Raw genomic sequence first — 24,999 nt, 5'->3', positions numbered from 1 at the left:
CAAATTGGTCCTGTATTTAAATATGTAATGAACTGATATTTTGCCGCGTCAGCTTATGAAACTGCTGGGAAAAATCTGAGGGTGAAAAATAGACAATTAAATGGTTTCTTTGAAAACAAAAGAGGGATTTGCACATCCCTATAATGATGAGTTTGCAGTTCCTTCAATGAGCGTATGAACAAAGTGTCAATGGCAATCTGTAATGTGTCTGAGATCCAGAGCACTTCAGGTTACAGGAATAAGAGCCCTTTCTGTTACTGCTGTCATCTGCAAAGACAGATGCCTTAGGCTGGGAAACAAGGAAAAGTAACAGATAACCATTTCCTTTCATGATGTCAGAACTGTAATTCCATCAAATATTTGGCTTGCAAAAAAGGACTGAAGACATGCATATAGCGGATGCTGCTAAAGGCTCAGGATTCATTGCCTTGGGCATTTGCAGTAATTGTAATGTATTTCTGTCCTTAGAAAAGGAGATACTGCAAGAAATGGGATTTTAATGGCTCCCATGGCACGTTTCAGCACAGGCAGGTGTAAGACCAGGCAGAGGAAATGCTGCTCTGGGACATAGCCCTGGCTGAACCAGTCCTATGCACCACAAAGGCGGAAGCTGCAGGAATTCAGTGAGACCAGGAGGGTGTGTTGGGGCAGATGGGCTGTAATTTCTGTGAAGTGATGACTGCAGCAGAGAGGATGGATTTTAAGGAAATCAAGAGGAAAAAAATCTGCTGGGTTTTGCATGGTGCAGTAGCACATAAAGATATTGCAGCGCTATCTGGGCAACTCAGTCAGGACCTGCATGTACCAGAGCAAAGCAGGCAATGAATAGCTCTCAGAATTACAGTGCTGATGAAAAGAATCCCAGGATAAGATGGTCGTGTGCAGCTTGCTATGGTGAACGCAGTAGGGGCAAGGCAGGGGCAGACCAGGCAATGTGCCCTGAACTATTCACTTCTGCAGTTTGAGGAGGGATTTGCTGATGTCTTTGTGCCTTAGAAATAGAAATCCACTGTCTTACTGTCACCGCAGCATTAATACCTGGGATATGTTTCCACACAGACATACAGATGATGGATATTCTGTGTCTTCACCAGTTTGCCTTGCTAATCTTTCATGGTTTCCTAGGCAATGAAAAGGGAACGAACGTACAATAGACCACAGATTTTCATTTAGTTTGTATTCAGCAGTAATGAAAGTGTCTATATTGGCAAAGAAAGAAATAATGTAGACTCAGAAAATAAATAAGATACATAAAGAAGTCAGCCAATAGTGGTAGCCAGAACACATAATTTTCAATCCCACATTACAATGAAATAAAAACAAACAACCACAAAACACAAAGCAAGCCTTCCCCAAGCAGAATTCTTTCCAATTTTACAGGGGAAAAAATAGTTTCAAATTACTTCAGAAGGACATTTTGGCTTCTGTTGTCTCCCTTTCCTTGATGCCAGATGCATCAACTATTTTTGACACCAATATTTTCTCAGATAAACTACTGGTTTCTTAACTGTCATTCTCACTGGAAATTCTATACTGTTTTCATCTTTGCTTTACTTTCTTGCATAACTTCCAGGCATTGAGATGCTGACTGCATTTGAAGGGTCATTTTAAAGCATTAGATTTACAGAATGTAATCAGATCTAGGCCCTTCAGGTCCATGGAGAAAACAAAAAGATAGATTACTGAAAGTGAGATCTCCAGAAGTCATTCAGAGGTGCACTGCTGATGTTGCTGGGCCTTCTGCTGAACAGCTTAGCCATTTCCAACATAGCTTGATAGCCAAGGCTTTAGAAAAGGAGAAATAGAAGTAATCTCAATGGTTTGATCCTCATGGTGTGTTTTATGAAAGAGTTTGTACTAAATTGCTGCTACATTTGCTCTAAGTAATGAGCTTCCAGGTAGACTTTTGATTCTTACTCTTCTAAGATCTACATGTTGTGATGGACAAATATTGGCTACTCAATGACCTCGAAGGTTCCTTCCAACTTAGGTTATTCTAGGAAATGCTCTGGGTGCCAAACCCTACTCCTGAAAACCCACTAGTCAGACTACCTAAGAGGTGACATCTTGCAAAATACAGCTTCTGCTCTTACCTGCTGAGGAACTGACTCTTTCACAGGTTAACCACCCCTGCAGACTCTGCAGATACACACAGGTCTTGGCAATGCACCATAGTCTTCCCATTATTATTACACATGAAATGAAAATTTCATGTAACTACATTATAAAATCGGGGTTGGAATTGGTTGAAGGTTTGCTTTGTTTTGCAAAAGTACCATCATTTAGTTTTCTAAAGTACTGTCAATATTTGTTCTTGGTAGGTTGTTTTATGCCTGAGGCCATTATTTAGTCTTTAACAACAGTGTTCGGGGAATACAGCAGCCAGCAAATGGATGGGCTTTCTTTTTTTAGATGTGATGTATCATCTCTGATTTTGCAAAATATAAGAAGTGAGACTGTGTCACAGTCGGCATTTCTTGGTGCATTTGAGAAATGCCTGATACCGGAGTGTAAACTGCTGTAAGCTGACAGAAGCGAAGGATTTTTCATGTTTATTTCCAAAATTATTGCTCTAGGCTGACACTTGAAAAAAAACAAATTGCCAACTGTGTAGAACGGCTGTTTTGTGTATAATACTGTGAAAAGATCTGATTTCTCTGGGTCTTCTGGTAAAGTCTAGCGTATTCACAGCAGGTAAGATTTATTGGGCTGTTAATTATTTTAATGTGCCAAACTGTCTGATCTATATGAAGAGTCACAGATGTCAAGCCTTACAGCTAAGTCTTCTCTTTCATGTCCTTTGCCCAGTGACACACAGAGAGGAAACAGGTCGCTTCAGGAGAGAATGCGGTGCAGCCCCAGATATTGTACCTGCTTGGAAAAGGAAGCATTGCAGACTTCTCCAAGATCTGGATGAAGTGATTTAGCTGCAAGCACTAAGGAGTGACCCCTTGGGTTTTTAACTATGCCAGCTTCCCAGGGAGTGCAGACCTCGACTCTGAGCCTGCTCCTTGCTCAGTGCAGGCCATGATCTTCAGCTGATTTGCTGTCAGTGCTGCAGAGAGGAGGCTACATCGTGCTGCCAGCTGTGCCTGTTGGTATGTAACCCCATTCCCTGAAAAAATGCGCACACATCAGGAAAGGAAATGAGAGGGTAGTGGGGTAATACTGTCAGGAATTTTCCTTCTACAGTTAATTGTAAGCCAGGTAGTCCATCAGCTTTTACTGATCCTTGGGAAACTCCATGTGAGTGCACAGCTGACAGTGCTTAGTGCTGACAAGTCAGGTAGAGGAGCCCCAGCCATCTGGATGGGCTGTGGATGAGAATCTCCCCAGCCTCAGAGGCTGTTTCCCATAGCACTGTCTCTGCAGGGCCTTTTCCAATTGCTGGCAGAGATTCAGACTGTATCTGAGTGTGGAGAAGACACTCTTGTACCTGCCATGCTGAACCATCCTGCTCTCAGCAGCAAAAAAACAACTCTGGCAAAAGGAATTTGAAACCAGTGTCTAAAAGAGATTAGCTCAGAGTAGCTTAACTAGCAGAATATATGCGTTTTTGCTGGTGACGTTTGCTAAAGGATTGCTCTGTTCTCTGATGGTTTTTAAAGCAGTAACAGAAAAGCTCATTCTGCCAAAAAAAATGCTTCAATGTTGTATTGAGCTGGATAGCTATTACAAATTCCTTTGCTGTATGTTATGCCTTTAAATCTCTCGAGAGTCCTCTGGCTTTGAGGTAGACATCCATTTTGTATGCAAGGCACTACAGTCTCTTGCAGATATGTAAAACACAGTTTCCTTGAGGATATTTTCTCTCGTTTTAGCCTGGCTCCTTGAGGAAATCCTCACTTTGGGAGTGAGTGGGAAGTTTACATGCCTACATCTGTCCTTCCGTGTTCCCTGGGTGCTGCCATTGTTCTATTTCAGTTTTTTCAGGCAAGTGAGAAAAGTGGCAGTGGGAGTTCATGGCTTATTAAACACCAGAGAATCTACAGCAGCCAGCAGCACTATAAACACTTTGTTATTGAAAAAGCTTTACCGCAGATATATACATTCCTGAGCTCTAGAAATTCGCTCATGACCTGGGAGAGAACAGCTTTCAAACTCTCAGCACAGCAGGAGATGCACCTGAGGCCATACATGGTCCCTTATTGGAGAGTTAACTGGGGACTATTAGATACTGGAGGCACTGTAGGAAAGAAATGGGCTGGTGGATTGCTTCAGTCCTCAGCATTCAGGTATCACTGTTGACAGGGACTATGAGAGGCTGGATAAAGCCAGGCTGCTCAGAACACTGTGATTGTGGCAGTGCCAGGCTCCAGGGGCCTCTCTGCTGGAAAATATTGCAGGGGATCAATATATATCAGCAGTGTTAACTCAGGAGATGGTAGCTACCTACAGAAACCAGCAGATGCAGATGACAGCAATCCTTGGTAGAATTCAGGCAGAGTTATTTAATCAGGCGATACAAATCCATAGGAATCAAAATTTATTAGTTCTAGCACTCATCAACCTGCCCATTTCCCCCCGCCATTTTCTCACACTTGGACTGGATTTAAGAGGCTGCTTCTCACAAAGGGAAGAACACAGACCTCCTAATACCAGATTTACAGTATATTCCAAATTCTTCGAAGCTAGAATTTTGTTTGGCTTCTACAAAAGTTATGTGCAGGGCCATGGCATATTTCTTCCCTGCCTCATTCCCTCACCAGGCAGTAATTATTTCAAACAGGTTTCCTCGCTACCCAGCCATACTGGTCTCCTGCATCATTCTGACTATGGCACTGAAACACAACTGGAATCCAGTTCCTCAGACCTACAGAATCACAGCTAAGGAATTTTCCAGGTCAGTGTGAAAGTTTTTGTACTGACTTTCTAAAGTGGAAAAACTGTTTTTGCTGAGCGAAATACTTCCTGATTTAGTAAAGGCAGAAGCCGTTGGAGCTCTCAATCCTGTTCTGGATGTTACCATGCTGGGCCCATTCTCAGTTCTGTCTATTAACTGGTGGAAACCAAGTGGATAAAATAATTTCAGGGTGATTTGTTGAGTCTCTTAAAACTTGGCACTGTAAATAACACCTGTGAAGTAAGGCTATAGCTTTGCTCTTCAATGAAGTATCTATTCAGTGTGGATAAGGGCACAGGAGCCCATCCCAAGGAGTTGGAAAAAGGCTGTTCCTTGCAGTATTTGCAGTGTGAAATTTGAAAAATACCAGTGTTTGGACAGTACCACAGGAGTACAAATTCTTCAACAGACTGGTTACAATAACCTGGAATTGCAAAAAGTAGCTTTTATGGGGTCAAAACTGCATCTCCTGTTAACTGGCTACTTTTTTCCTCTGTGGATAAGAAAATGAAGTCAGGGGCAACAGCTGATGTGTTTTTATGTAACTTTTTCCTCTCTCTACTAAAGTGTAAGCTATGAGTTAGAAACGCAAGGTGGAAAAATCTGTTACAGTTTTATTCTGTGAAAGAAAAAGAAAAGGTCTTGAGAAGAGCACCTTGACTTCAGATGGACCAAATTCAATCGATCACCTAGTGATTATTTAAGTAATGAAGGATCTACAGCAACTGCGCTGTTGTAAGTAAAATCATGCTTTAGTATATAATTTTAGATTAATTTATGAGGAAGACACAATGCAGTCCCCACAGTTTGGAGAACATATGAACCAATCTGAATTTCTCATAATTAAAGTAGGTAATAAAGCAGTATTTTAATAGAAGGAACTAATGGTGGGTGGTGTTTTTTACAGGTGCATTCTCCATATCATCCCCAGTATCACCCTTCTCACCTAAGATGGAGCTATGACTTTATAACAGACCTCTCTGAAACGTTTGCTGGTGCTTCAGGAGATGAGCACCCTGCTGTGCTCCTCTAAAATAGATCAGTCATGGAGAATTGGTAAGTTCATAGCAGATCCAGTGTTTTTTATTATCAGATTACAAGTGCAGTCAGCAAACAGGGGGAAAGAATGTCCTTAAACAGGAAAATGTATGTTGCAATTGCTGTGTAATGAGGAAGTTCAATAGCAAATAATTGCATTCAAAGTGCTTTAATGCTAACTGCCTACTTTAAAAGATATCTAAATAGAGTTTACAATTAAATTATAATTATTAGCAAACATGAAGTAGTGATTATTCTCAGAGAGAGGTGCACATTTACCCTCGTGGATTTCTAGCTGCTCTCTGTGACTCATAGTTAAGGGTGATTGTGCCCCTGTGTGTGTGGAGGATTGAGTGCCTCACATTTTATTTTGTAGTGTTCATACAAAATACTGTATGTATTTCTGCCAAGCTGTCACGCATGAGTATGGGCACATTCAGCAAAAAACAAGGGAAAAACATCTGTTCTCTTCGTGTGTGCTAGAAGTCAATGACCGTTGTATAGGGAAAAAGAGTTCAGTTATCCCACTGCTGCCAAACAGCTGACTGCTGGAGCGACACAGGCTGGCAAATGTCAAGATCTGTCTATTTAATTCTAAAGAAATACCAGCTGTTGGTAATGGTGCAGTTTTCCAGCAGTGTGACTTTTGTTGGGAATAGATGGGTGGGCTGTGCTGTTCCCCTTGGAGGTGGGAGGGTGCTGTGCTTGATGATGAGGAAGATGCATGAAAGGGGAAAGATGGCACATCTGGCACTGGTTCCCATGCAGAGCCAAACCCCAGCTGACTCTGAACCAAGATCACAAGGAAAAATCCTCATTCCTTTTTCCTTGCCTTCTGATGGAAGATTCAGACAGTGTCTACACCTGACCTATACTGCTCAGTTCCTAGAGGAATAGCCATTTTGTAGCAAGACATTTTTGAGGCTGAGATTCATGCAGTGCTTGCTGGCTTCTGCTGTTTGGTGACAAGTGAAATTGCAGAGGAAAATAATCACTTCTTGTTGAGTCCTAAGAGATGCCCTGCAAGTAGCAGCAGCTGTGCTGAGTTGTTGGAGCTGGCAGGACTCATCCATCTCTCTTTTTCTTACAGCATTGCTTATTGCAGGAAGACTTGACTCCAAACTACAGAGAGAATTCCTACTGAAAGTGGGTGCCTCCATCTGCCCCTCTGTTTGGTTCTTGGGCATCCACCTGCATTTCTCTCCCCGCAGCACAGAGCACAGCACCAGCATCATCATCCGTGAGTACAGCACATCCAGACTCAACAGCTTTGAGTCTTATTCCTTAGCCTGTTTTCTTAGTGCTGACAGTTTGGTAAATGTTGTTTAGTGCATTTCTTAAGTGTAGAAAGTGTAATATTCACAGTTGTATTATATTCCAGGATAGAAAGCTACAGCACAGGAGATGCTTCTACTGCATGAAGCCGTGTTTCCTGCTGTTTTCTCACAGCCCTCTACTTCTGTGCTGGCACTTGCGTTTATACTTGCCCTCACAGTGGATAAACTTCAGGTACTGAAGAAGAAGCCTGCAGTTCTTGGGAGCTGGTACAGCCCAGCACTGTCAGCAAGCAGTATGTGAAGCTGCAAGGTCTGCTCCTCCCAGCTTATCCAGATCCCTCCAGTAAGTGTCACCACTTTTACTCGGCATAAATGAGCCTCATTCTTTGAGCTGGACTCAGTGTAAATCAAACCCGTGACATTAATGCCAGCAGGTGGCTGTTAGTCCCCTCATTGGCATGAATAGACTTTTGCTTCTTTACATACATGCAGAAATCTTGTAGTATGTTTTTAACACTGCAGTTTATTGACAGATCTCATCTGTGACATCAGATCTGTTCCTCCTTCCTCTCTTCTTCCCTTTCAAACAATATGAGAATGATCCATTGCTGTTCTCTTGAAGCAGCCATATGGCCAGCAATATGTTACTAGATGTACATCCTTTTCTTTTTTCCTCTCTCATCAGTGCTATTATATCAGGAAATCTAAGCAGTCCCAGTCCTTTGTGCAGTCTGGGAGGGGGTTGGATCCTCTGCCCAGTCACATGGCTGCTGCTGTGAATGTACAAGTGGAAGTATCAGCTTCAGGCTTGCAGTGCTTGACATTGCTAGGGTTAATCTCTGCCCTAACCCCAGAATTGATTTAGCTAATAGGGATTCTGAAAATCTCAGTTTTATTTATAAATGGGATGGTTTAATTATTTATTATCCCTGTTTCATTAAATGTGAAACTAAAACACTTCTGCTTGTGGAAGAACAAACACAATCCCTTGTGGAAGATAATAAACATAATATAACGGATCTGTTTGCAAACAAAGCATCCTTTGTCTGGATATTCTTTTATTTGCATCCTTGTGATATATAAATCTTTGTCTTTCTGCTCTGATGGAAAATGATTTCATTCTCTCTGTCTCTCTTTTCCCCTATTCCTCCTGCACTGTCCATTAGCACCATCTAAATCCCTCACATTGCATTAGAGGCTTGTTCTGTTTGTAATTAGGCAGTGATGTAGTCATATGTAACGCTGCGTTTGAAAGATGCTCTCAGCTACATTTGAAAGCTAGATATTCTGAACATGGTGCATTAGGGTTAATTACCTAATAATTTACAGTATTAAATGCAGCTACAGACACTTAAATTTTCACTAATTGTGGTACTGAAGAACATAAGGATTCACTCATATTTGAGCACTTTGGCTGTCAAAATCCTTCAAGGCATTTGTATGTCCTCTCCTTCTCCTTGGCTTCAGTAGCACATGAGCAGCTGTAGGACATCACTGAAAGAACTGGGATGTCATCATATTAATTTAAAAATGATTTTCTTAGTATAATTCAGATTTCAAAGGTACATCAATTGACTGTTATTGAATTACAGGATGTCAAATGTATTATGCTATGGAGGTAATACTAATAGGGTTTGATGATGTCAGAAAGATCGTTTTGCAGGTTCCCCGGTGCAAAGATAAGCATGAACTGAGAGCCAGAGAAACCCCAACTCTACACCATCTCAGTCTCCTTCTTGACACTGTACTACAGCATGCTGGCTGTGAAAATATTCAGTGTGTTTTTGGCTATGACAAATAACTATCTCACACCTTGTAACAAGCTTGCACCTCTTTACTTCTAATAGAAAAGGGGGGTGTGCAAAAGCATTAATGGCATTTATTAAATGCAAAGGATTTTAAGGGTTCACCAACCTTCCAGATCTCTGAGCTGAGCTTCAAGCAGCACTCTGTCTGACATCTTATATTCAAAGAGAAGCAAATCAAAAGAAGAACAGCTTTTAATATCTAAAGTTACCTAGAAAAAATAACCTAGAAAGCATACCGAGGCCTTGAAAAGTGCTAAGAGCTTTGTTTCAACATATTATAAAGCTTTCATCGTTAAGTACCAAAAGGCACTAAATCACAAAGACCCATGGCAGACAAAACTGTTAAACTAAGGGTGATTTACTGAGAAGAGAGCTCAGCAAACCACGCAGTCACTTCACCTTTAAAATACTGTTCTTTCATCCACTGTTGAATTGTGCAATCTTCATATTTAAAGGGAAATCAATATCATTGATTACACACAATAAAAGCTATTCCATAGGACACCGTTACTAAATCTAGCTGCTGGAAAAATATTTCTTTTTGTAAATCAAACTAATAAAAATCAGTTTGCGTTTCTCCTAACTAGGCACAACTACAACACACAATATAATGAGCAGAGAATTTCATATTCTACCAAGGAAACATACAGCACTGATTTGAAAAAGCCTCTTACATCCCTGCTTGTTTCTCATGCATGCACCTCTCTATAGCCAGCAGTTTGCTGGCACCTTGTATTTAAGTGAAACATTTGAACAGCTCTCGCTCCTCTCCAGAAGATGCACACAGCAATACTTACAGGAGGGGCACAGCCCCAGCACAACCAAACTGCCAGCACAATGCAGTTCACACAGGCACAGCCCTCAGGCTCTGTCCCCCTGTGTCTTGTCCCACAGTACTTACACCCAGCACATCTTATACTGGCAGGCAATTCAGCAGTGCTGCTGCTGTTGGAACTAGAGGGCTATTTTTCAGTGTTAGCAGCACCATTCCACCTGAGCACCGAATTTCTCTTATAATGGTTTTATCACAGTCTCACTCCCTCTGACTTACAGTTCTAAATAGTCAAGGGGTCTTTCTTGGAGAGTCTTCACTTTTGCAGTACTGAAAAGATTAAGATGCTCAAGAATTTATCTGGTAGACCAGTTTGCTGTTCACAATTCAGAAGGCATAAACACTGCCTACACTTCTCAAGTTAATTTAAGTAAGTTGGATTTGCTCTGCCACCAGTTTAAATCTTACCCTAAAATTAAATCAGTCTTCATTCAGCTTTAAAATGTGCTAAATTGTTCAGATGTTCTAAAACTCTTCTTCCTTAAGGCTTCCAAGTGAAATTCTACATTTATTTAATAAAGCAGCCAGGATTTACTATAGTGGTAGTGGTAAGCACTTTTTACTTTCCTCAAGATAGATTGGAGTTGACTGTATACTTTTTTTTTTGCTACAGCTGCACAAGTTTACAAGTCACAATTGAATTACCAAACTGAGGAAAATAAAGATTATTCCTGTGGGTGCAATGCAGGTTGCAGACTTGTTTTCTTTTAAAGAAGGGTTTAAAGAATTAGCAATAAATGTTATCAACTGCAGCTAGAAAATGATGCTGACTTATTACTTCGTGGTGATCCTAAGGGGCAGTATGAAAACCAAATTCCATAGTTGAGGTTTCCAGAAGAAAAAAAGAAAGAAAAGTATCCAACAATGCCTTTTGAACACCCTACATTTGGATTTACAGTATAGGCAAAAAGACTGAGCTTACAGAGCTCACAGGCAACCCTGCCTTGTACCTAAAGCTGCACAGCCCTGCAGCACCCAAATGGCTACTCATTCACTTACAGTATGTTTCTATTGCCACTGGGAAGGTACAAGGTGAGGATGTTTCTACTGACAGCCTCTCCTAATGGCACCTTCAGTGCAGACCTCCAGCAACACACACACCCCAACAGGCGAGGGCAACACTGAGCCCTCCTCACCTGTCTCATGACATGGTGGAGTGAGTGCTGTCCCGATCTGGACAGGCACTGCTACTCCAAAGGCATTCCCCTTTGTATCTACCACCCAATAACCAAGTGCCTTTCAGGATTCTATGTCTTAGCCAAGATTGATATTGACAGGTACTAAAACCTCACAGCTTTTTTCACCAATTATATGTGCATAGAATTCAATACAACATACTTACACAAACTGGTGGTGTGGATTACAGTCTGCAAGCCAGAATTTTAAAATCAGTTTCTCAGTTTCTAACATTCTCATTCAAAGTTGTATGCCCTCAGCAGCCTAAGAGACCTACAGAGAAGTATCTTCCATACTCATGCAGTTAAATAATTCCTGTACAAAATGTACATGACAGCTGAATCACGCCTGGTGAGTCACTATTTATAATAGACTAAGCCTGGACTATCTGACTTAACCTGTATTGAATTCAAGACAGCTAAGATAGATGGTCTTGGCTCTATCTTCTCCAGAAACCTTTATTCTTCTTGCAGGAATCCAATTAAGTGGGCAACAAAAATCAAAATGCAGGACAGCACAGTAGAATTCTCTCTTCTACAACGCTACCACCTTAATATTCTCATGTTTTATGTAATCATTCTTCAGGTCTTCTCTTTATTTGGGTCACAGTTTTGCTTTCAGGAAATGAACCAGGGTCTATTTCTTACAAAGAAATGAGCAGTGCAGTTTCTTTAAACTCATAAGTCAAGTTATTTTCTGCCTTTTTATCTATCACAGAATCATAGAATGGCCTGGGTTGAAAAAGACTTCAGTGATCATCCAGTTTCAACCCCACCCCTCACTATGTGCAGGGTCACCAACTACCACCCCAGGCTGCCCAGAGCCACATCCAGCCTGGCCTTGAATGCCTGCAGGGATGGGGCATCCACAGCCTCCTTGGGCAACCTGTTCCAGTGCATCACCACCCTCTGAGTGAAAAACTTCCTCCTAATAAACTAAACCTAAAACTTCCTCCTAATATCCAACCTAAACCATTCCCCCTTGTTCTATCCAGGTTACAGTACTGCCTCAGCAGTTCTTAGATCACTTCCAATTCCATATATATATATATATATACACACACACACACAGAAAAAAAAAATAATATATATGTGTATATATATATTTTTTTGGAACTAAGCTGAACCACCTTAAACCACAGTTTCCTGTAACCAGACTGTTCAAGCCACATCTCCATCATCCTCATTATCACTTATATAATGGGGACTAATTTTATCATTGTTCTTTGCACACATTCCCCCTTAGAGCTCTTGGGTAGGAAAGGTTTCCCTTCCTTTGCCAAACAGCAACAGATAAATAACTTTAGCTCAGCATCTAAGACAATGTCTTTCCTCAGAGGAGCCATTTCCATCTGCACAACAATAGCACAAAAAATACGATGTTGTGGCGTGTGCCAACCACTGCATTCTGTCACTGGGGATCTTCATGTACGCACTTTGTGTCATCTGGTTAACAATGCCTTTAGAAGACAAAGAGTTTTAATATTATAAAGAGTTCTTGCAATATGATGGGCGACTGTAATGAATTGCTAAGGTAAAGCATATTACCAACTCAGAAACACTTATGAAGGGAGGAAGAAATATATCTGCTTCTCTGCCTGAGCCCATATTTCCTATTAATGGTTCAGTTTCCTTCTTGTGATTGTGTCACACTGCTTCTTGCATTTATCTTCTCTATCCTAAATTCTGCTTGCTAAAGTACTGCATCTACCACAGACCCATCCTTCTGGGGGCATGCAAAAACAAAGTTAAGCTAAGGTTGAGTTTCAGAGCACTTTAAAACCGTCTAGTTTTTCTAGGAAGATGAATGTAGTAACAGAGATCTAAATAATAAGGAAGAGGAGATACAGCAATATGCCCTTCATTCCAAAACAGCCTTTCAACAATTGCTTTATGTCAGAAGAAAAGAGCAGCTCAGCAGAATGAATGGGGTGAGCAGCAGCGAGGGGCGGTCTGAGCTCAGCTGCAGAGCTGGGCCTGGGAATAGGGACAGAATTGACACCTCCAGTGCTACCAGAAAGTGACATAATGCAAAATAGGTACAAATAAATGAATGAATAAATGGCCAGCAACTTCTGCTACCTGGCTTCTTTTAAATAGCACCGGTTTGGTCTCCACAGCCATGTGCCAACTCTGTGCTCCAGGGCCTCCCAGGACAGAGCTACTTCTACATAGGGTGAATGTAGGAGAAGAGAACAACACCTGCCTCTGCTAATAAATATCACCTGAGTGGGGAAATAGGTTGATTTTTTTTTCTCTCCCTGTTTCATAACCAAATACAGGTACAAAAATAAATACAGAAAAAGTTGAAAGTAAATAGAGATCTCATTTTAAGGAGATAATAAGAATATATGCACCGCACTTGGCCAGAAACATTTCTCATGTGCTCACCCTTTTCTGTTCCAGCCGCAGAGCTGATGCTGCAGCACAGACATGAGAAGATAGAGAAGAAAGGCAGCAGGTCCCAAGCCCAACTCCTTCTGCATGAGGTGACCTCCAAGCAGCTCTTTTGGGAGAAGCTCCTATTAACACAACAGCAGCGTGGGACCAGAGAACAGGAAGGAGCTCCAGCTCTGCAAAGCAGCTTTAGCTGTGGTTCGACAGCCACTGCTGCTCCTTCTGAGACCTTTAACCAGGCAATGCAACCTCACACACCTCACCCTGCTGCTCCCAGCGACTGCTCCATGCTTCTCCCCTTCATCAGCAGCAGACCTGGGCAGGAAGTGCCATTTTAGAGACAGAGGAGAAAAACGTAGGGCATCTCTATCAAATTTCATCTCCTAATTGAATAATTTCCCAGACTCTGGTTCAAGTTTAAATAACTGCTAACGATTCAGAAGCAAAAGGAAACATTTTGCCAAGGGGGAATCAACAGTATATTAAGAGCTGAGTATTATTGCTAAAGGCAGCTTTTAGAGATCATAAGTTTACAGACTGAAGGAGCTGGATACATTTGATCATTCCAAAAAGCACACAGACACTTTTAGTACCATTCCTCTTCCATCTGTGCAGGAACAGCTTTTCAGTTGTGTTACATGCGGATCAATCGGTAAAGTGAGTTTTCAGATTCCACTGATCTTATACAAAATAGAGCTGTACTGCTGTTCCCCTCTAAAATCAACCCCTATGGAAAATAAACTCTCCATCGTAGCATGCATGTTATGTGCTGCAATCACAGATTTTTATGTATACATACACATTTATTTGCTGCAGCATTCTGATCTCTCATAACGGACATTGTCAAATGGATTTGTTAGAGAAGTAAATCATTTGCCTTCCTGCCACGTCCTTCCACATCCACCCAAACTGCAGTGCTCTGTGCAGAAACTATATGGTCTCAACCAAACGACCTCAAGGCATGAATATCCCTTGAATTCCACGTATATTTTTTGAGCAAGAGGAAGGGAGGTTTCACTAGCAGCTCATGAAAATCATTTTCAATTCGTATTCAGATTAATTGCACTGGAGTGTAATGCTGATGGCAAAACCTAAAGCATAGACCTCATCCAAAATCCTTTGGAATCAATGTGATTCTTCACATTAACTTCCTTGAAGCCAAGATTTCTGCCTAATTGCTTTCAAATATAATGCATAGGTTATTTCTAGATCACTCTGATTACCTCTAGGATTCCACCAGACTGAACTAGGACAGCTCTCCTGCCTCCCAGGGCACTTTCTGTGAATCCCAAAAGCTCGTACTTTGCATATAATAATTAAATCCAACAAAAAAAATAGCGTGAAGTGACTTCCAACATCCAAAGGTCAAAAATTCAGCTAACATATATTAATCTTTATTATGTAACGATGACATAATTAATGAGTTTATGAGGTTCATATGACCTGTACAAAAAACCAAAAAGATATTGCACCAAGTGAGGTTCCGGCTATTTGGATTCCAGGTTTGTTAAGCAAACGATCTAAAATTATGTACAGTTGTGGAGTTAAGGCAAAGCCAGATGATAACTTGAACGCAACAGAAGGTTTGAAAAAATGGGCATAATTACAAACAAGGGGACACACCTCCAGTTAATAAAGCATCTGTGTCTAAGGAAGGGATCCCTTAGGTTTTCATTATAGCAGTTATTATCAATCACATTAATTCAAATGGAAGAGTAAGTGTGAGATTTCCTGAAGGGAAAGCTGTTCTGAAAATCACGCCTGGATGATCACCTCTAACCCTGATCGGAGTATTTTGCTTAACGGTTGTCAGCTGCTCTTGTTTCTGGAAAAGGAGAATACCTTACAGATTCCACTAGAATCCAGCCATACCCTCTTAGCTGACAAGATGCAATCATTACCAGTGACAGAGCATGGATATATGGGTGAACCATCCAACACACTACAGCAGGGAAGAATTCAAGTCAGTTACTTAGCATAAATAATTACTTTTCTCAAGACAATGGAATAACTTATGTTAGCTAAGTCCCAGGGACAGAAATGTGTACGACCAATATATCAATAGACAGTTCTTTGGCAGCAACACTCTTGATTGAAGTCTAAACTCAAATTCTGCTAAATTATAGACCTGGTTGCCAGCCGTTTCACAATTAAAGAAAATCCACTTCTCTCATGAATCCATAAGTTCAGCAAACAAAATCTGAATAAAACTTGCAGGCAGCTTTAGACCGTAACATTAAGCACAGGTATTTATCGTCTGCTTTAGTCTCAATCCAAATATATTGTATTTAAACACACAAAATTCTGTGAAACTTCACATGTAGTTCAGATGAGGCCAAAATCCATAAAGAGAATCCATATTCACCCATGAAAAACCAATAAGGAAACATCAATCCCACGATGACAGAATGATCTTCATGTAACAGAGGCAATGACAACTCCACAACTGGACCAACGTCACAGGAAAATTGACTTTACAGGGGAAAGACCAGAAAGCCAGAAAATGTAGAATACTGCCATCCACCGACCAGATTACCTTTCTCCAACTTCAGGTAAACCTTATCCTCCTTGTCTAGATAGAGCAGGACTCCGTTAGTGGCAGCTTCACGAGTGACATCCTTGTCCCCAGCAAAAGCAGAGATGACTGGCTTCCCGTTGAGCATCAAGTTAACCTGCATGAGAAAAAGCACTGAGAAGCTCTAATTAACAGCAAAACCATAGCAAGTATCACTGAATATTAACTAGAGTGCCAAGGTATGTTGTGGACAAGCCCTTTTGTTTCCCAGCCTTGACATGCAGCTGAATGCAATCACTGGGACACCATCCCCTGACTGCAATGGCTGGAGCTCAGTGTGAAGGATAATGAGATACTGGTTGCATATGCTGCTAATTATTGACCAGGCAGCCCTGTCTGTGCTCACTGCCTTGCAACATGGACCCATGAGCTCAGTTTTGCTTCACTTTACCCACTTCATTGGTCACTCAGACACATACAGAAAAGACATTTTCATGTAGCACCATGATTGGCAGCTTGGTGATGAGATGTTACCAAAACAGGCAGAAATGCTTCGTATCCCACGCTGTCTCATGTAGCAGAAGATCACTTTTCAATAGTACTTAGGCAACCAAGTGAAATTTGGAGATACCTTTCACTCGGTTCATTGCTTCACACCCCATACTTGCCCAGATACTTGGTTCTCACAGCAAACCTATTCAGTATATCTCAGCTGAGGATCCTGCCTCATTACAGCTGTTCAGTTTAAATATATTCACTCTTCAGCTGGGAGCTGTACACCACCACAGGTTGCTGTAAACTAAGCTATTCCTCTTTGAAAGTGTGAGAAATACTCCTGTGTTCAGGCTGGATTCTATTGTGAATACACAATTTAATAAGAAGATTGTATAGGCATACCTGGATTGTTTGGCTCTGGTAGACTTTAATCACGTGAAAACTGAAGCTGTAAATTCCTTTTCTTGGTGACACAAAGACAGATTCCAACGTGAAGAAGTTGCCCACATTTACTAGGATCTACAAATAAAAAGTACAGATGGGAATTAGCACAGGCAGTCAGCACTACTCAAAACACACCAACTATCAACTGTAGAAACTATTCACCCAATTTTCCATCTACATCTATGCTTTTTTATTCATTGTTCTATCAACTTGCATTGAAATATTACACGTAAAATGGATGTTTAGTTCTATCTATAGTGCAGCCTTCCAATAAATAAGCTGAAGGGGAAATCCTTCCTACTTTGCTACATCCCACACATACACGATCTTTATTCTACACATTTAGAGAATGTTAGGAAAAGGCATTTTTGTTCATCACCCCCCCAAAATGACATCAAAATGCTGCTTCTGGGAGTGGCATGCTGGTTTGGGATAGAAAGCAATGGCCAATTCTACAGCACCTTTTTGGAAGTTCAAAGCTGTAAGCAAGAACAGGTGGGAACACTACAGTTCATTCACAGCTCAGTCAGATGAGCTCCAGGAGTGCCTGGTGGATGAGCACCGTCTGGCTGTGAGCCTTTGCTGCCTTCTTTATGTAAGCACTCCTCATGATTTGGGTTTGGTTAAACAGAGGGGAACACACCAAATAACTGCATCATCCATATGATGAATATCTCTTTTAGTATGTACTTTTTATTTTTCCCACTTAGTTATACTCTAATTGATATTTTCAGGCTCTTTTATGCCAGACCCAGCCCTGGAAAGCCATGAGGAATACCCACAAAGTTGGGGTGATGCAAACAGTCAGCGTAAAGCCGTGCAATAAGCTTGGCCCCAGCTGTCACCACAATTTACTGTTCTTTATGATAGCAGGCAGGGATTAAAGCAAGCTTCAGCCTCAGTTACCTGCCCCAGGGCAGGAGTTCCTATTAAATACATGCTGCTATCTGTCCCTTAACGCAAATAAGACGAGAGGGGCTCTGTTACGAAGCTGTGATTTTTAGAGAGAACTTCAATGATTTCTCCCTGAAAATCGTTCCTCTTTCTCCTCTGGAAGGCTGCTCACACCCAGTCAATCCCCGCGGGCTGTCCTATCTCCGGGGGTGGGGAGGCAAAGGGAGAACCGCGGAGAGCCGCGCGGTGCGGTACGATGCCCCTCCCGCTGCATCCCAAACTCCGGTGGGAAATAACGGAGGACGCGGGGGGTGCGGCGGTGGTACCTGTTGCTCGCAGCGCGGCCCCACGGGGGCTCTCGGCTCACCTGGTCGAAGTAGATGATGCGTGTCTTGTTGCTCATCTCGGAGGGCTCGTGGTTGGTGCTGCGGATGGCCGAGAAGGCGACCTTCGAGTTGGCCGCCCTCACCGAGATGCCCAGCGGGGAGGAGGACGAGCCCTTGGCGTCGGTGGTTGGGTTGGAATCGCACACCACCAGGCACTTGCCCTCCAGGACGATGGGCTCCGTCTCGTTCTGTGCCCGCACTGCGGGGCCGCCCAGCGCCAGGGCCAGGAGCACGGCGGGCAGCAGCCGCCAGCCCATGGTCCGCACCCGCGGCCGCTCCGCGCCCCGCTCCGGCCACCGCGCACCGCGGCAACGCCGCTCTGAAAGTCTTCTTTCTGCCGGCTTCTTCTCTCTGCCGCTCTTTTTTTTTTCCTTCCTCTCCGTCTTCTCTTCTCCTCCTCCCGCCCGCCACCACTTGGTGCCTTTTTTTTCTTCCCCTTATTTATTTTTTTATTTACCCCGGTCCTTTCGCGAGCTCTTTACAACGCGCCACCAAAAGCAGCCGAATACTCGCCGGTGCACCCCTTTCTCCCCCCACTCTCCACATCAAAAAAGAGTTATAAGGAGAGGGGTAAGTGTTGGGGTGGGGGGGGAAGAGAGCGGGGAAGGAGAGAAAGGGATGAAAGAAAAAAAAGAAAGGGGGAAAAAAGAGCCCGCAGGTGAATTATTGATGAAAGACGGGTAACGAAGAAATAAAACCACTCGTCGTTGCCATGATTGCTGCTGCTGGGTCCTTGCTCTAAGCTGGAGATTCGGGGTGCTGTGAGCGGAGAGGCTGGAGCTCACCCCGCCGTCTGATCCCGGTGCGGGCTCCGGCTGTCTCTGCCTCTCTGTCTGCCACAGCCCCCAAAGAGTTATGTCACAATCCTGCCCATCCCTCACCTAGCTGGGCTCCATTAGGAGGGACTTTCCTCTCGGAATTGCCCCCTAAAGACACGCACGCTTGTCTTCCCAGGCAACTTTTACGGCAGCTGTAAAGTCAAAAGGAAAGCCACAAATCAGTGCAATGTCTCTCGTTTTCAAAAGGAGGCGGGGATAGGAGTTGCAGCCTGGTTGGGAGGCAGCATCTCAACCTGCAAGAGTCTCCCAGGGCACAGACCTGCAAATTGCTTTGCGGTTCTATTTTGGCACTGCACCCCGACCCGGAGCTGCCCAGCTGGGGCACACAGCCTCAGAGCCGGTGTCCCGTGTCAACCACTAAGAGCAACCTTCATTCACTTCTTGTCCATCCCTGCCCGGAGCTGCCAGACCCATCTGGAGCTACTGGAGCTGCAGCCACCAGCACTGCTTGCCACCTTCAGAAGCCATAAAGCAGCCACAAGGTCCCCTTAGCCAGCAATAAATACAATCTTCTGTCAAATTCTGAAAGCCAGATGCAAACCTTAAGGAATCCCTTCACTCAGACAAGAGTGAAAAAAAGAAATTGCACTGTTTTCTAGGAATGCATTGACATCCTCTTCCAGTGACACCAACAAAGATGAAGCTGAGAAAAGCCACTTGGTGTAGACAAGGAAAGAAAACGGGAAAGGAAACAAAGATTTGCATCATAACATTATTATTATTATCATTATTTGGTAGAAGTTGGAGCTGCAGATGAAAGAATTTGTGCCCACACACAGGAACACCTGTCTGAGGAATACTTGCAAAGGACTGTGTGAAAACACTAAGATTCTGCCTCATACTGTTCTGTAAATAAATACATATGTATTTACAGGGAAAAGGAAACCAAAATAGAGGCCAGCAGGTAAGGTGCATTTTGAGCTGAAATGGGAATAAAGACTGAATAATTTCTGGAAACAAATTACTCTTGGCATTCAAAACCAGGAGCATCGCAGAGTAACTCTGCAGACAGAATCTTTTCTGAGTGCTCACACATGGCACCAAATCACAATTCAAAAAGTAGCAGTGGTGGGGAACCTCTTGAAGGCAAATAGATTAAGCACTGAAATGGAGAACGCAGCAGCATCTGGGCGGTCAGGCTGTTACCTAATTGCTGATGGAAATAGAAGTTTGCTGGGATGCTTTGGGAAAGGCTAATGGCAATGTGAGCTTTGGATTTAATTCATAAGTGGTGAGGTTAATGATCATCATTATTTTATCTGACAAACAATTTCTTAGTATTGATCCACTCCCCCTATCTGGAATTTCTTTCTTCCTTTAAAAGATAAAAGAGCAAAACAAATGGCAGCAATGTTCAGGAATGGGATTGCGATGAGATTCAGCTCACGGTTCCCTTGTGCCTGGATGCAGCCTGCACTGCCCTGCTGACACATCCCAGCAGGGAAAGGGAGAAGCAGTGCTGCAAGCAAAGGCAGACACGGGCTCCAACTGCACTGATAGGGCTCAGTGTGTGGGCTCACACTTTTTGCTGCCTTTTGCCATTCTTGTCCATCTGTCTGCTGGTACAGGCTAACTGCCCTCCTGCACAGCTGGCCCCAGGACCTGCAGATAGCTTACTGGTTTGCTGGTTAAATGCAAAACCAGCTCACCTGGCTAATGATTCTAATGGGCCATAAGGAGATTCAATAAATATTTTATAAAAGTAAGTTCCCCTTCATTTGTTTAAACAGAAGATGTATGGAAATATATATATGTATGTGGCTGGATTGGCTAAAATATACAAAATGTTTTGCCCATGAAGCAAACAGATTTAATTTCCCTGGCACTCTGTTACTAACTAACTAACTAACTAACTAACTAACTAACATTGCTTTGATGACTCTATTGTGGAAATGGAATTTAGAAATTCCACATGAATCTTAGAGGTGATTTACAAAAGAAAGTCAGTACAATGTCCACCTGTGTGTGAGGGTACAAACGTTCAGCTCTGCTGACAGCGCTGGCATTTCAGGTCTTAATTCAGTATTTCTCACCCAGACAAACCCTCTGTTTGCTCAGTGCTGCAGACCTGAGCACAGAGTGCACATCAGGGCTGGAGATGCTCCTGGGCAGGTTCTGCAGTCACAGCCAGCAGTTTGTTGTTGCTGCTGCTGGTTGGAGGTCTGCAAATTAACCACAGTTACACTGAGTCCAATACACTTAGTCCAGACTCACATCAGTGTAAAGCTAAGAGCCTGCCAGTTCGCTTTACTTCTTTATAGGTCAATTGTTCACAACTTCAATATGTTGGTAAATTTCATCATCAGTCTCAGCTGGGGACAACCTACAAAGAGCTTGGCTTTACTTGTGTGAATTTTTATTCAAAATCTATCCAGAAAATCTCTTCCTGACTGATATGTGTGCCCAGAATATTCATAAAAAACAGAGCTTTTGTGGACTAAGACCAAAAAAATCACCTAATGCTCATACAGACAATAACACCTCTATGGCAAGTACTCAAAGCTCTATAACTTGTAACAAAGTATATTAAATTCTTGGTTTATTATGACATTTCAGCTCATGTCTAGAAGGAAATCAACAGCAACAATTCCTTTTTGTGTTTTTAGCTAAGTTACCTGATACATTTTGTGCCGTTTTAGGAAATAAACAACTTTTGAGGCACTCTTGACCTGTGCAATGGTCTCAGATTTTCAATTGCGTCTGAATGAAACAGGAAGCGTGCATTTTGCTAAGGTGGAATAAAATCAGATAGGGTCAGAAAATAAGGGAAACAAATAGCCTAGCAGGAAAATTGTTCTTTTCTAGTAGGAGGGAAGAGGAAGGAACTCAGTTTACTGCCTGCTCTGACCTTCAGAACCCGTTCCCCCAGGCAGTGCGGGCACAGAACACACAGGATGGAGTTTGCAAAGGATTCAATGATCTGCTGGCACTCAATTTAGCTTACACTGTTGAACACATTTTGTTGATACAGTTTGCTAGCATGATGTCAAGAAAACCCCAGAAAATTAGATAGCGATGTGGTGTAATTTAGTGCACCTCCTTTGACATCAACAGAGGCACACAGAATTTGTCCCAGAGAAATTGCTAACAAAGTGGCATTCATAGCAAAAGCCAATGAGGGAATAGTTTGCCTTCAAGGATGTGCCTAAGAGAGTGCATTAGGAGACTGCCCATTGGCTGCACTGCTTGTTTGATGTTCAGAAGGGAGAGACTGTACTGGAAGACTTGTGATGGTACTCAGAGTGGAAGTCATGGAGAACGGCTCAGCATTAGGATTTGTAGTGCTATCTATTGAAATGTGCCAACTCTAACAGAAAAGAAAAGGCTGTCAAGAACAATAAATATCTCTTTGTGATAGCAAATGCTTTAAAAACATGCAAGGAAGAAAGCAATACTCTAATTTCACAGCTAATTTCAGCAGGGCTGTTCCAATGACAGCTGTACTTAGCTCACAGAGCGCAGGCAGCACAGCACTGCTGTGCTTGAGTAGGGCAAGAGCAGTAAATCCAGAATCAAAATGATTTTGTTTGTTTTTAATTTCCTTAATCAGCTTAAATCCTAACAGCAAAGGAAGGCATCAGATTGTTTTGAATGGCAAGATTCCCATTAACAAAGTTCAATGTGAGCGGTGCTGACAGCAACTTGGGATGTTAGTTGGAAAGTATTTACCGCCTGAGAGAAGTTTCTGCTTTGAAATGAGTCAAGCAAATTTCTATCATCTATAACCACATTGTTCCAGGTCAAGTCCTGATTCAGGAAAATTTCTATGAGTTCTGATATAAATATGTTCATCAGTATTTAAACTTCATGGACAATAACCATCTTCTTTTTTTAGTGCAGTGCTTATGACAAATGATGTCACCATAGCATCTGCCACCAGACATTTCATCTTGTGCAAGCAAAGGAATATCAGCTACTTTTGCTTCAAAACACATTGCAGCATTTTTATATTGCATCCATAGACTTGAAATCTGCATCTGGAACCTTTTGTCTGAAATGGCTCCAGTTGTACTTGGGGCAGCATTTACCTGCTCTGTCATTTTCTGTTGAGATTGTTAGTGATTCTCCTCAGTCATCAATCCCAGCATCTTCACCACAGGAGGGAGTATTTGCTGAGAATAGCTTCAGGCTTCAGTTCTTCTACAGCTACTGCCCTACAGGTTCCCTTGGTTCTTACACAGCTGGGCTGAAACAAAAATGCACACAGCGTCTGATCCACAACCTTGCTTCATTCCATTGAATACTGAGACCAATTTTACCAAGCAGGACGGCATCCTTATTCAGATTTCACGCTTCATAATATGCCAAATGTAAGCTTGGTGCCTTTTGCAGGGCAATAGTTTTAGCCCAGACTTACAAATACTACCTATCTGGAGGGCAGATCCTTGTAGGAATGCTCCATCTGGGTTCACTCCTGGAGCCTCACCTCACACATGGGCATTTGTGGCTGCAGGTTTGCAAGGTACTGCTGTCAGCCGCTAAGGAAGGGTTAAACAGAAATTGTCTGCAGAGACATTTAGAACTTGTCTATATGAACAATGAGGTGTAACAACTATTATTCTATACAAGCAAATACCATTAAAACAGAGCAAGAGACCTGGCTCATTGAGACCTAGGAAAAAAAAAACCACACACCAATATGATGCAAAATATTATTTTGGGGGAAAAAGAATGTGGAAGGGAATAAGCCGTATTTGTTTCTTTTTGCATATAAATCAGATGAGCTCTGACACTGGCAGACACAGAACTAATATCTTGTTTGAGAAAATGGAAACGTGCCTCCTCTGTAAGCTCCCATTCCTTGGGAAAGCTTCGTGTCCTCTGAAGGGGCAGAGCTGTTTGCCAAGAAGGTATTTGGTCATTAATTTTTTAAACGATTGCTCCAGGATATTCACGCAAAGACGGAGATATCAGCTACTGTGTAGAATATATTTTTAATTGGAAGAAGCCATGCCAGCTGAGCTATAAAACAAGTACAAGCTGTTAGATATAATAAGAGAGAAAAGAGACTGGGGGGAAAAGAGAGTCAGGAGAAAGAAAAAAAATAAGAGAGAAAACTACTTATTTAGAAGAGTCTTCCCAGGACTCCTGAGCTGAAGTAATGGCAGAAAAACACGAAACTTATCATGACCATCACGAGTGCTGTTCAGGGATGCAGGGATCCGGGTACCATGGAAATGGCACTTGTATGCAGGGTTATCTTACATGATTCACATATAAATGAAGATGGTTCCAGTTTTGGAGCAGGAATAACACACATCAAATACTGCTAGTCTTGTTTATGATGTACTTGTGTGCTCCAGGTAGTGCACTGTGATACAGAGATGCAAGAAATTAAAGAGGAATTGAATTTTCCTCTTCTAGCCCAAAAAGGGTGATCTTCAGCTGTAGATCCTGACACAATACAGATGCTATAGATCCTGCTATACAGACACTACTGACTTCAGTGTCAGCCAGGTGTCACTATTCTGATGCTGACTAGATTCAAACATTGCCACTCTCTATCAAAGCCAAAATATTGTGAGAGTTGGGCAGGCAGATACACAATAAGTCACAGAACACACATTTTATCGAACAGTGCTGTTAAACTAATAGAGAAAATGTTTTATCAGTGGCTTCATTTGACTATTTTCTGCTTTCAGTATTCGACCCATCCCTTTCTGTCTTTGCATTTACAGTCCTCCATTTCTTCTTGTATTTTTGAGCTGCAAGTAATTATTCCAATTAAAAATATGGAAAAGCCAACAAATGCAACAGAAGTGTTTTCACTTTTGAAAGCCACCAATAATTACTTTGACTGTGCATTACTCAGATGCCTCATGACGTGTTTTTATTCTGCTTCTCTAACTTTGTTCTCTTCCTACCGATGCAAATTTTACACACTGATTGGCTTCCACAGTATTTGATCCAAAGCAAATGATGTTTTACTGGAGGGAACCACCTACCAGGTTCTTTCTCCATTAAATACTGAAGCTGCAGGGCTTTGGCAGCTGAAGGAAATCAAGATATTTTTGCTAATGTATTATTATTATTTTTAAACTACAGAAAAAACATAA

General features: G+C 42.2%; 1 protein-coding gene and 1 long non-coding RNA gene across 3 annotated transcripts; one reads left to right on the top strand and one right to left on the bottom strand.

Annotated features, from left to right (window-relative positions):
• The first annotated feature begins 1,094 nt into the window (after positions 1-1,094).
• On the top strand, positions 1,095-11,738 carry LOC107323245. 2 transcript variants are annotated; one of them, XR_004309420.1, is made up of 3 exons: positions 1,095-3,098; positions 4,730-4,843; positions 5,751-11,738. It is a non-coding gene; the product is annotated as an uncharacterized LOC107323245 (long non-coding RNA). The 2 variants fall into 2 exon arrangements; XR_004309421.1 differs by having other exon boundaries at positions 1,095-4,843; positions 5,751-5,899; positions 6,972-11,738.
• Positions 11,739-14,742: 3,004 nt separating this feature from the next.
• Positions 14,743-19,205, bottom strand: CBLN4 (cerebellin 4 precursor). The gene is made up of 3 exons (XM_015882107.2): positions 18,086-19,205; positions 16,783-16,899; positions 14,743-16,042 (listed from the first exon to the last, which is right to left on the bottom strand). The coding sequence occupies exons 1-3, from the start codon at positions 18,359-18,361 to the stop codon at positions 15,845-15,847; spliced, it is 591 nt and encodes a 196-aa protein (XP_015737593.1). The 5' UTR covers positions 18,362-19,205; the 3' UTR covers positions 14,743-15,844.
• Between the last annotated feature and the right edge of the window lie 5,794 nt (positions 19,206-24,999).

Source organism: Coturnix japonica, chromosome 20 (assembly GCF_001577835.2).
Source record: "Coturnix japonica isolate 7356 chromosome 20, Coturnix japonica 2.1, whole genome shotgun sequence".
In the NCBI taxonomy this organism is placed as follows: Eukaryota; Metazoa; Chordata; class Aves; order Galliformes; family Phasianidae; genus Coturnix; species Coturnix japonica.
The sequence above is the reverse complement of the archived record's forward strand: the minus strand, read 5'-3'. Positions and strand labels throughout refer to the sequence as shown.

Excerpts from the sequence above, each read along its gene's own strand:
- CBLN4 (XM_015882107.2), bottom strand. The coding sequence starts at position 18,361 with ATGGGCTGGCGGCTGCTGCCCGCCGTGCTCCTGGCCCTGGCGCTGGGC. Across the intron at positions 16,900-18,085 it reads GCATCATCTACTTCGACCAG|ATCCTAGTAAATGTGGGCAA; the intron begins GTGAGCCGAGAG and ends TTTTATTTGTAG. Across the intron at positions 16,043-16,782 it reads ACCAGAGCCAAACAATCCAG|GTTAACTTGATGCTCAACGG; the intron begins GTATGCCTATAC and ends TTTCTCATGCAG.